The sequence below is a fragment of the Ochlerotatus camptorhynchus genome, unplaced genomic scaffold, assembly GCF_037179485.1.
Source record: "Ochlerotatus camptorhynchus isolate MF236.1 unplaced genomic scaffold, CSIRO-AGI_Acam_v1.1 ptg000330l, whole genome shotgun sequence".
Classification (NCBI taxonomy): Eukaryota; Metazoa; Arthropoda; class Insecta; order Diptera; family Culicidae; genus Ochlerotatus; species Ochlerotatus camptorhynchus.
Genome location: NW_027040818.1, coordinates 11,882,992 through 11,895,722, shown reverse-complemented (window position 1 = coordinate 11,895,722; position 12,731 = coordinate 11,882,992). Strand labels below are relative to the sequence as shown.

The window sequence follows — 12,731 nt, the reverse complement described above, 5'->3', positions numbered from 1 at the left end:
AAATTTTGCTTATTAAATTTATTTTATATTTTTTTCAATATTTTTTCTTTTTAAAATAATTTAATTTTTTTTTATTTATTTTTAAAATATTAAATTTGATAACTTTTATGAATTTTATGATTTTATAAATTTTATTACTTTTATCAATTTTGCTAATTTTATAATAATAAAAAACATAAAATTTAAACACGCATGTTACCCAGAACAAGCGTGTCAGATTGTTGTTCAACTATGCTGTTGACTTCATACAAAACTCCCAAGAAAAATGTCTTATCACAGGATCTCGAGCGATTGATGGTATCAATCGTTAGATTCGAATTTTCAATCTTTCTGAACTTGAACATCATTTAAATTTAGCGTCCGACCAAAACCCAAACGAACCCTATTTTTTCCGTGTTGGGTATTTTGATGACTGCGACCAGTACTTAGATCTAGAACCTAGAACCCTATAAACCAATCCCTTTAATCTATCATTCCAGGAATTTCAAGAGTAAACGAGTCTCACGTCAATACAATCCTACCCAGTTCCTAATTGAGCTGGATTCAATGCAACGCTAGAACATATATTTTGCCATATGTTTACGTAAATAAAACCATGCAAATTTATTTAAAATTTGAGCTAGTGACTAGGGTAAAAAACTGCAATACTAGTCCCATAACTGGCACACTTACCCTTTATCAATCTGAAACGGCCATCCAGTCGTCAACCGCACTGAATCACTTCGTCACCATTGAGTTATTAAAAAGTAATCAAATCAATTTAAGCAAACCACAAACATTTCCCATTCCGCCTTGCCCGATTTCGCCGGTTGACTGACCGAAACGAATCTCCTCGAGCCTTGCATGCATCGCCGATCCACGATCCACCGCCGGCTTGCGACAATATACAATAACAATATTTTAACGACGCCCACGTTGCGTGTATTTTGCATAATGAAACAAGCTCGAAATTCGATTTCTTCGATTTCCGCCACAACTTGGCGATCGCGACGGCGACTGAACTTTTGACCGACGGAGTAGAAATATCCGAGCCCTGCCAATTAACACCCAGTTCTGGCAAACGTTTCGTATCTTCGGGCGCGGATAGTGGTGGTTGACTATCCGATTACCATAAAACAAAGCCTCTCGTCCGATTTTCCCATCGCCAAGCTGACCGTTTGGCAGGGTGTTTTATGGCTTTTCGAATTAATTTGGGCCCGGAATCTCCAAACCCATCTTCGGGCAGCGATAAGCGAAAAATGTCGCGCACATAAGTGATTCCAGGAATCATCGACCACTCCACCACTAGACCAATAAAGTCAATTTGATGGAATCCCACCACCAAATAATTGGCGGTAGCAAGTCGAGTTGAAAGCTTTTTGCGGGGTCATTCGAATAAATTGTCACCCCATTAATTGGCAGTTTCCGTGCGGGATCGATTGCTTCGCACGCACCACACTTCTTCACTATTCCATGGAGGGAGGGAGGAAGGGAGAGCCAGTTGGCGGCATCACGATCACCGGACCAAAGCGCCAAATTATTAATTTATGCCGCGTTCGTCTCTCTCATTAAACTTTTACGACGTTTTAAATAATAAATAGCGAAGAAATATATCAACCAAACTCGCTCGGGGTCCATCGAAAAACATAGATGTGGGTTTTGGTTGTTCGATGTTGTTGGAGTTCAGTGGACGACAGGGTCCGAAGCGAAACCTGATTGGATTTTATGAGCATTTTACGCTTCCTCAGTTCCAACGCCAACATAGTAGGAAGGCCGGACCATGATCAATTCTAGAAGCTACGGTAAAGAAATACTTCAAATTGCTTCGGAGACCCTTTCCCGTCCGATCATAAACCGGGCATATGATTTATGACTGTGATCGTTTTTTGTCCCTCGGTTAACTATGTTCTTGTATTTCATTACTGAAATGGGGCGAAATTTTGCCCTCCCTGGCAGTTGGCCAGTCGGTTTATGTAAACAAATCGAATTACTAAACGCACCCCTACCGAATTACTCAATGACTCTCGCGGACATTGTACGCAAGAACTTCTCCCCAATTCAAGCCTAAAACCGTCGTAAACGTCTATTCCTCCTTGTCTAGCTTGAACGCTCGAATGACTTTTATCGGCGGTGGTGATTAATTCCTTCTCGGAAGAAATCATCTTCCATTAGACATTGAACACTGGCACTATTTAGGACCGTGGGACCCCCGTAGCCCGACTTGTCTAATCGAACACTTTTAACGCAACCGCACATAAAAAAGAAAGAAAGAAAGAAGAAATCCAGTAAAGACAAAGAGATCGATACTTACTCGTCAACTTTTGATAGTGCTGATCGTCGGTGTCGGTGAAAAACCACGTCTGTAAAGAAAGGGGAAAGGGAAAAAAACAAGAGACAGAAATTAAAACTCCATTCGTCGACAATAAAAACTTAATCAGCTTAATCATTCCTAATTAAAAAATCGATTCCCCCTTTGGGCGATCGATTGGATTCCCCCTCGAGAGGGAGATCTTGGGGTTGATCTCGATCTGTCAACCGTCTATCGGTCGGTACGCAGCAATTGGCTTCTGAGCCAATCCACGCCAAATGGGGAAGCAAATAAATGAATTCCAGATTTTACCCGTTTCGAATTCCGGGAAACTTTGAGTCATTTTGACCCTCTCGATTTTTCGATGTTCTACGATTTTTGTGTCCATTGTGTACAATATTAGAAAAGTTAGCGTTTTTTGATAGGCTTTCAAATAAACATTTATTTTCGAAAATTTGTGATTATTTTTTAGTGTGTAATGTTTATTTAACGGCACTCCAGTTTCATACAACTTTGTCTCAGTCGTCATTTCGATTAGGTGAGCCGTTTTCATGCTTTGATTGATTGAAAAATATCACCAAAACCATTTTTGGAAAATTAGGCGAAAATTACGCAAAGTTGCATGGAATTCGGCGAGGGTAAAATCAAATCTATTCGTCAGTTGGCGTGGATTTGCTCTTCTATATCGGATCGCATCCCAGCGCCCCGAACTGGACCCGGCGGTGGACATCATCATTATAAGTTGCAGCTGGTTGCACATTCGCCCAACCAAATATGGCACGACAGTCATTGGCGACGACGACGACGATGACGATCACGATGGAATCGATCGATCGATCGACCGATCGATGTGGTCAATTTCGTAAAAGGGAAAACCTGTCGAGGGCGGTTTCTTGATTTTGCCTCAGTTTTTTTCCCTCGCTCTCTGGTTCAACAAACAAGAGTAAATCATCGTCACATCGTCAATGGCCCCCAACAACAGCCAGAACCGGTCAATGTCAATCTCGGTGTCGTCGCCGTCCGGATCCGGGGAGCTCCGGTATTTATGGGTTTGCCATTGCTGGACGTTGGACTTGCAGAGAGGAGAAAAACCGTTTACATCGCTGGCGTGGTTCTATGCTAAATTGGTACACTTCGCGGTGCACGGAAGGCAAATTTCGATTAATTAATGGCGGGGAATTTTAACGGGTCAATTAGTTGGTGAGTACGTGACATTGAAGCCGAATGCGATTTGGAGCACAACGAAATGCCTCTCCTGATGTTATGGGGATTAATGAAGCGATTAAGGTTAAACAAATCAGCCAAATCGTTGAACCTGTAGAACTTCAAGATCTGAACTGCAGGGTGATTTGTGAAACCAGAGATATTATTTTATAAAGTGCCTGAATGTTATTGGGCTTCATGAAACTCTATGGGGTCTAAAATTCGATCAGGACATCGTAGTATTGCTTGCAAAAAAATATGATCTCAAATCCAGGATGAGAACTTTGAATGCCAGGTTTCCCTTGCTTTTTTCATCAAACAGAGACGACATTTTGCCTCGTAACTTGAAGAAAACTCTTTGAATTTAAGCGAATTTATAATCTCATGAAGTGTTCATGAAAATCCAATTTTAAATTTATTTTTTCAGGATAGCTCTAAATAGTGATGTATCGCAAATTTGAGCGTACACCGGAAAGGACAATTTTTTGATGCACTGTAAATAGATGAAATCATGGCTGTTGGTTGAAACAACTACACACTTAGAAATTATTATTTTTAAACGAGACGTAATTCAGCTTGGACGTAAATCATGGAACGTAAACAAACATGGCATGTAAAATTAAGTATCCTGAAACTGAAACATATGCAGCTCGACGAAAAGTGCGTTTGATTGAATTGATTTTCTCGTCCTTTTCAACTAATTCTTATGTCAAAAGGGCCGCTTGCATGTGTCGGTCTCAGGGCACTGAAATTTACATGTCTTTTTCGTAGTGTGTATTTATTAATTTATCAGTATAGTTTATAGGCAGACCATGTAGGTATGCAGCTAGAGTGACTTAGTGACCACTATGGGCAAAAACGCTGGGAACACTTACGGGATCGAGTTAACCTGCATGGCCACAACAGCTCTCATCTAGAAACTCACTCCTGTGTATCAAAGGGCCATCCGAACTACCTCCGGTCTACTCCCGTCAACTCCGGGTCGAGGGAGGAGTCCTTCCTTTCGACCGCCTCATCGCCCTCACCATCTGCCACCGAGCCGTCAGCTTCCTAAAAAAAAACTACTGGATCGAGCGACGGAGTGTTCCTCCTAGAGGAAACAAACCCGCTCCTCGCTAGGATTGCTGACCAGGCGCTCCCCCCAGTGTCCATGGTCCACTGGGTTGGAGCCAGGGGTTGGAACCTGCCCAAAATCTCCATAGACCCAACTATCAAGCATACCTTTAAGGCAGGCTCTAACCCTCTCGCCGTTACCCAAGTACACAGGGACCTAATATACCGTCGCTACAACAACCATACGATCCGCTATTCCGACGGCTCGATTGCACAAGGGAGAGCTGGAATTGGGGTATCCGGCCCCGATGTAAGTATGTGCCACCGTCTCCCTGACCAATGTAACATGTTCTCCGCCGAGGCAGCCGCCGCCTACGTCGCCATCACCACACCGTCTACCAAACCCATCGTCCTGTTCACGGATTCCGCCAGCGTGGTAGCCGCCCTTGACGCCGAGCACCCCACACACCCGTGGATCCAAGCCATCATCCGGTCTGCTCCACCAAACACCACCGTTGCCTGGATACCCAGTCACTGTGGGATCCAGGGTAACGTCGAAGCTGACCACCTCGCATCTTCAGGTCGACAAATGAGCAAATTAACAAAAAAAGTTCCAGGCCCGGATCTGAAAACCTGGTTTTCCAAAATTATATGGGAGTCTTAGAAGCAGGACTGGCTGGACTCACGAAATCTGTTCATCCGTAAAATTAAAGATGAGACACGCCGCTGGGAAGACCTACCTGGCCACCGCTCTCAAGTAGTGATCTCCAGGCTTAGGTCAGGACACACCCGTATCTCACCCAACATAACGGGAAATGGCGAATCCTGTCCACTGTGCCAGATCCACTATTCGGTGAAACACTTTATATGCCACTGCCCGCAATACCAAGGAGCTAGAAACCTGTTCGACATCCCCGGCAGCATCCGAGACGCCCTCAGTGAAGATCTTTGCCGCTCAGCGGCACTACTGGCTTTCCTCCGCGAGGCAGGCCTGTTCTCTCGAATATGACTACAGTCGACCGAGACATTTCCTCCGAAAGCTGACCCCTCAATGATGCATGCTGTCATACCCTCAACTCCGACCATGAGGACAACTACCTGTACACCACACCACGACCAGCCCGAACACTTTCAACAACCACGACCACAGCTAAGAACAAGGACTTTCTCTCCGCCAGCCATCCCAGGAAACCCTCCACCTCCCAACGTATAATGAGTCAGCATCAAAAGACAATAACCGTATCTTAGATATCACTCTGCAAAACATAAGCATTTCATATTAAAGGGACTCCCTTCTGGAGCCTCCCCATCTTTCAGAAGTGCCCCCTCCGGACACTTTTTTTAATTTTTTAATTCTGTAATTTGGGGAAACCCCTTCAGGGGTTCCCGGAGATGAACCAGCGTCTTTCTGAAAATCTCCTTAATAAAGACAACCAACCAACCAACGCTGGGAACAGTGGGACACCATAGACGTTTAACAGTTCTCTATAGCTACAGAAACTTTTGGGAATCCTAGAACATCCGAAAATTTAGGAACTCTGTAAACCTGCATAACTTCCTGCTCATTGGTGAGCTTGGAGAGGTTCCGAGTGTTTCAGCAGTTGGGGAGCTGCTAATTCGAAAGTTTTGTGTATTGGGATTCAAGGAGCGGCAAGCGTACTGAGCGTTTAAAATTGATTGGAGATTCAACGACATCTTAAGCTCCGGGCGTTATTAAAATTTACTGGAGATTCAACGAATACTTGAAGAACAACGATGGCCAGGAAATCCAGAAATGGCAGGAGCTAGCAGTATTCCTTGAGGTGGACCCGTATTCTCCGTATAGGTGGAACGATGAGGCACGTGCCTCCTCTTCCATTTCCAAACTGCTTAACGCAACAAATCGAACATAAACTTGTACCGGGAAATGGAAGAACTTGCCAGAGATTTTCTGAACTCCACGGATTTAATGAACTTAATTTGCGTAATTCCTGTCAGCTTCTGGAACCCCAGGAGCCGCTAAATCCTTTCCTGTTTGGTACTAGGAACTGTCTTTAGACCTTTGGAACTCCATAAACCTCTGGAAATTCAGGAAAATCGAAACTTTATGAATGTCGTGGCTGCCAGAAATCCAAACCGAAATGCCTATAATACTTCTGGAATTTTAACATAAATTTAATTTTGTAGAAATGTCGGTACACCAAATATCGAGAAGAAAGGACGTTTTCAAAAATTCAATAGGAACTGAAACTCCCAAAAGAATTGATTTTATGTTTAAGTTCTCCTCGTGAAACTCGGGCTACAAAATGGTGAGTTGATAACCTGGAAGATCCTACCTCACGTCTCCACGAGTCATTTGATTACAAACATCTTCCAGCTGAAACATGGAACCCGGTTGGGTGGTTTGCCAACTCGAGCGTCTGTCCATCAAACAGCGTCTGACTGGCATCTAGAGGCTGAATAAGGAATGCTCTTCCCCGGAAGCTTCATTTAAGATGACATCGCTAATAATAAAATACCATAAACGAACGATAACCCAAATTATAGAACTATTCCACAAATGGTTTGGATGATACCCCGAACACATCGTTAAGCAAAATAACCATAACAATTTTAGTAGGGAGTCCTATCATGGAGATAGGGGCTGTTCATTAACTACGTAGACAGTTTTTTGGGATTCTTAACCCTCCCCCCCCCCAGCGTAGACAGTTGTCCATATAAAAATTTTAAAATTTGTATGGGCCGTGGATAACTGCACCCCCCCCCCCCCACTAAACTGTATACGAAGTGGGAATGACACTGATGAAGACTGCACATTGTAGTCGAAATACGTATCTGTCATGTATAATTAATTAAGTGGAATTAAATGGAAGATAACTTTTTTTTGCTGTTTTAATTATGTGTACGTAGTTTATGAACAGCCCCCAAGTAAAACAAACTCATAGAATCATGTTGAGTTAACTACTATACAACCAAAACGAGTTATACAAAAATTAAAAACTGATTTTATGGGAAATCTTGAACTTAAGAAGCCGACCCCAATAGAAATTCCTGAAAATCCAAGATCTACTGAAACTCCGGAAAATACTAGGAGCTACCTAAACTCTCGGAACTGCAGAACTGCAAGAGTTCTCAAAACTTCATTATCTTTTACAACTCCGTTAATTTCCAAATCTCTGGAAGCTATGAAAACTTTCTTAATTTCGATGATTTTTTTTAATCCAGTTATTTGGAAGGCTCAATCGCGTTAGCTTTACGGAGCCGATAATTCATTGTTCTTTGTTTGCAACAAAATTCACTTAATTCTATGTCTAGTAGAAGTTGGACCGAATACTCGCGGCTTACTCGAGGTTAGAAGGGTATATAGTCGAAGGATAGGATCAGGGGAGGAGCTTAGGGGTGGGTTTTCGTTCGCTCATCAGAGCGTTGTCGCCAGTATGAATGGTAGTTCGGTTCTAGATTCGTCTGGAGTTCAACCGGCTATGGTGGGTGACCAGTGGGCGATGATGAGACTCATCGAGACGGTGGGACAAGACAAAAAAAATAATGAAAAGAGACAAAAGACAAAGTAATTAAATTCTTATACTTGACATTTGAAGAAACATATAAACCGACTGCAAGTTTCGATGATTGGTGCAACTGTTCTGAACCTTTTGAAACTCATAAAGCTCCCTGAGTTGTCAACACTCTGAGAGTTAATGGAACTCAAACAACACCTCAAAAACTTGTTACTTTTGGAACGCTTGAAATTGCACGAATTCTGAAGATTTCCGGGACTCTCAGCCAGTGATGGAAAAGTTCACAAAAACTTACTATGGCTCGTGAGGTTGTTCCTTGGTTAACTTCGTAAAATCTAATGAACATTTCCAACTCTGCTCCCAACACTTACTAAAATATGAAAAAGTAAAACTTTAGGAACTCCCATGACACAACTCCTCAGTCATAGCGGTACTCTGAGTACCTACTGTTTGAGCTTCCGAATCTCCAAAAACTTATGAAGTTCGGGGAAAATCGAGAACTCCTGGAACTTTCGGATATCGAGGTTCTCGGTGATTCGGAAGTTTTGTTTGTGGGTAAAGGTCCAGCATTTCCACAGTGTCGTATAGGGGCCCGAATTTTTCAAAATGCCACACATTCCTAAAGTTTCGGAGATTCCGAGAATGCTTGGAAATCGCAGTCTCTGGAGAAATGAGAAACAATGCAGGTTTTATCATAGTTTAGAAGCATTCTTCTAGTCTAAATCATGGTCTGTAATGAATCCCAAATTGTTACTTGGATAGCGAATTCCAAGAGCTGATGAGGGTTGAAGTTTTGCATTAGCTCAACAAGAAAACCAAGCAAGTCGACAGGAATTTGTCCTGTGCTCAGTTCAAAGTAAAATAAAGCAGCCGGCCTGAATGGAATCCTTTTACACGTTGGCCTTTTGCATCACTGAAGATACTCAGGATACTAAAGTACGTGAAGTTGTGAACGTTGTGCTTGATGATCAGAACTTCGGATTCTCCCGTATCTACCGAAACTCTGAAAGCTTCCTTAACTATAGCTATAGCCAGAATACTCACACCAACTTTTTGAAACTTTTCAAATTTACAAAACTCCCAGTTCCTGGAACTCATAGAACTCCCCAAAAACTCCTGGTACATTTATGGCGTTTGAAACTGGACGCATTCCAGTCACATCCGGTACTCCCAGAACTGCTCTGGAGTAGTTTTGAGAACCTTGGAGAAGTTCTGGGATTTTCGGTTAAAATCAGGGAACTCCGGGAAACATTAAGCGAGCTCGAGAGACGTTCTGCAAGCTTCAGAGAAGTTGTAGGGAAGTTCTACGATCTTCAGGGATGTTTTGAAAGCCTCTGGGAAGTTTACCAACTTCAGTAAAATTTTGAGATCTCCATGAAAATCCTTGAACCTCTGCAGTTTCCAGAACTCCTGCAAAGTTCTCAGAACTTCTCTGGAGTTCCGAAAGCTTTGAAGGATAGAGAACTTCTCTGGAGCAGAACTTTTGAGATCTGAACAGAGAAATTCTGTGAAGAATGAGAAAAATCTGCGATCATAAGTGTCGTTCTTTGAACTTCAGAGAAGTTCTACAAATTTCAACGAAGTTTTGTAAGCATCAAGGAACGTTTTGTCAACTTCAGGGAAGTTCTGTGATCTTTAAGAATCTTCTCCAAAGATCGCAGATTATTTCCGGAGAGATTTTCTGGCGTTCCGAGAACGTTAAAGCATGGCGAAACTCTCTCGAGGAGAGGTTTTGAGAACCTTGGAGAACATTTGGGCTCTTCGAAAAAGAAATCTCTGGACTATGGAAAAAAAGACTACGATCTTAAGCAAGGTTCTGCGAAGATCAGCGAAGTTCTACGAAACTCAGTGTTGTTTTGTGAGCTACAAGAAAGTTTTTCGAAGTTCAGAGAAGTTTCAGGCAAGGTTTTGCGAGCATCAGTGGAAGTTTTATCAACTTCAGGGAAGCGATCTTCACTAGTCTTCTCCGGAGTTCCAAGAACTTTTAACCATGTCCAAATTCTCTGGAGGAAAAGTTTTGTGAACCTCGGAGAAAATTTGGGCTCTCCGTAAATAAAATCTCTGAACTTTGGATAAAAATTTTCGAACTTAAGAGATGTTCAGTAGAGCTGCGATCATCAGAGAAGTTCTATGAAATGTTTTGTTGACTTCAGAAAAGTTTTGGATAGCAGTTTCAGGGAAGATTTACGAACTTCAGGGAATGGTTTGTCAACTTCAGGGGAGGTCTGCGAACTTCAGAGAATTTCTGCGATTTTCAAGAGGCAGAGTTGCCAGAACTTCTGCGGAGATCTCAGAACTTCTCCGGAGTTCCAATAATTTTCAAGCATATGGCATATCCAGCATATCCTTCTATGAAGGATAAGTTTTGAGAACCTTGGAGCAAATCTGGGATCTTCGGGAGAAATGTATGAACGATGGGTAAAATTCTGCGAAAACTTAAGAGACGTTCTGCGAACATCAGAGAAGTCTCAGGGGAGATGTACGATCATTAGGGATGTTAAACGAGCTCCTGGAATGTTTTTAAAATATCACAAAAGTTTTAGGAAAGTTCTATGAACTTCAGAGAAGCTTTACGAAATCTATGGAAGTTCTGCGAACTTCAGGGACAATTGCCGGTTTCAGCGATCTTCATGGGATTCTTGCGCCTTCTATGGAGTTCCCAAAACTTCTGCGGAGTTCTAAAAACTTTTTCGGAGTTCCAATCACTTTGAAGTATAAGGAGAGCTTCTCTAAAGAAGATCCTGGTTTTTGGAGAACATCTTGGAAAATTTTGCGAACTTCAGAGACGTTATGTGAACTTCAAAGACGGTCTGCAAGATCAGGATTTTTTTGGGAAGTATTACGAAATTCAGCCAGTCGGATAAAATTTGGCAAAAACTTAAGAAACGTTCTGCAAACTGGGAAGTTACAGGGAATTATTATTAAATTCAGGGAAGTTTTTCGAAATTCAGGGAAGCTTTGCAAACCTCAGATAAGTTCAGCGATCTACACGGAAACTCGTTCTACTCGTATAACGAGAACTTCTCTAAAGAAGATCTGGGTCCATGGGGAACATCGGGGATAATTTAGCGAAGCTCAGAGATGTTATGTGAACTTAAGAGACATTCTGAAAACTTCCGGGAAGTTTCTGGGAAGTGTTACGAAAGTCAAGAAATTTTGCGAACTTCAGGAAAGTTTTGCGTACTTCAGAGAAATTTTTGCTGACGTAAGGGTGGTTCTGCAATCTTCAAGAAATTCCTGGGACTTTGGTGTGTGCAGCACTTCTCTTGCAAAGAAGTTTTGAGATCCTTTGAGAAGATCTGGGATCTTCTGGGAAAATGTGAGAGCTTTGGAAAAGCTTTTAGAGGCCTAGAGAAGTTCTACGAGTTCTGGGAATGTTCTAGAACATCGATTAATTTCTGGGAAGTTTATTGAAATTGTGGGAGCTCTATTGCAGTTTTGGCTAACTTCTTGAAGTTTTGGGAATTTCCCTTCCTCCAGAAAAGTTCTGGGAGCACTGGAAATGTTCAGGGATCTTTGTGAAATATTGGAATATTCCAGATAAATTATAGGCATTTTAGAGATGTTGTTATAGCTTATGAAAAATCATGGAAACTTCAAAAAAGTTCTTGGAAACCTGGAAGAGAAGATAGTTTAGGAACTCCTAAGAATTCCAGCAATTTCAAATTTTTTTTATGGGCTTTGGAAATGTTTTGAGAATTTAGAAGAAGTTCTGGAAACACCGTATGGAAGTTTGGACAGTCCGGAAACTAGGACTGTCTATGAACTCTATTAAAGTTCTGATAACTCCGTTGAAGTTCTAGGACAGTTTAGGAACTCTATTAAAGTTCTGAGAACTCCGTTGAACTTTTCAGACATCCGTTGAAGTTCTGGGAACACCGTTGAAGTTCTGGGAACTCCGTTGTAGTTCTGATTTTTTGAGAACTCCATTGAAGTTCTAAGAAATTCCTTCTAGGAACTTCCTTAAGGTTCTGGAAAATTTCTTTATTTTCTAGGAACTTCCCCACAGTACTGTTCATGCTTCTGCAAATGCGTTTTCCCTAGATATTTTTGAACTGTCCAACAAAATTTCAAAATCATTTAGACTCATCCTCGAAAAGTTCCAAAATCTTGCACCATCTTCCAGTTTGAAGCTTCCAGCTGATAAAAGCTCTCTTGTCAACCACCGTTTTCTTTTCTATCGAAGATGAATCACCGTGAAGGCGACTTTGGTCGAAACCGTCGAAACAGAGTGAATCTGAAGATCTACGTGGATGCAAAAAAATGTTGCGGTGCAAGCCAAATCCTGAAACAATGCTGCGGAACAAAGCGCAAAAGCGTACTAGCCTTGAGAATTATCAAAATTAAAACAACGAAACGGAACCGCCCAGAACTCCTGTGACTTGAGTATTCCAGGAATTTAGGAAGTTTATGAAATTTTGAAACTATTTTGTAGCTGCAGGATGCCGGACAGAATCTGGAATGCCTCAAATTCCAGTTCCTGCTTATATCGAGAATATGTATATGGAAACCGCAGGGCTGAAGTTTCGAATGTTCTGTATAATATTTTAGAACTCATGATACTCTTCCCATGTAACAATTTTGGTTTTATGAGGGTTCTGTAGAGATTAAGGCTTCTAGAATTCTTTAAAACCTCTATAAAGCTTAATTTTTTTTTGGGTTGGGAACTTTAGTTTTAGATCTTTTGGAAT

General features: G+C 41.8%; 1 protein-coding gene across 1 annotated transcript in view; it reads right to left on the bottom strand.

Moving 5' to 3' along the window:
• The window catches only part of fng (Fringe glycosyltransferase), a 380,064-nt gene that overhangs the window by 223,324 nt on the left and 144,009 nt on the right, over positions 1-12,731 (bottom strand). Inside the window, exon 3 of the mRNA XM_065230528.1 lies at positions 2,291-2,339. Within this exon, the coding sequence (XP_065086600.1) occupies positions 2,291-2,339 (49 nt within the window). The remainder of the gene's footprint in view (positions 1-2,290; positions 2,340-12,731) is intronic.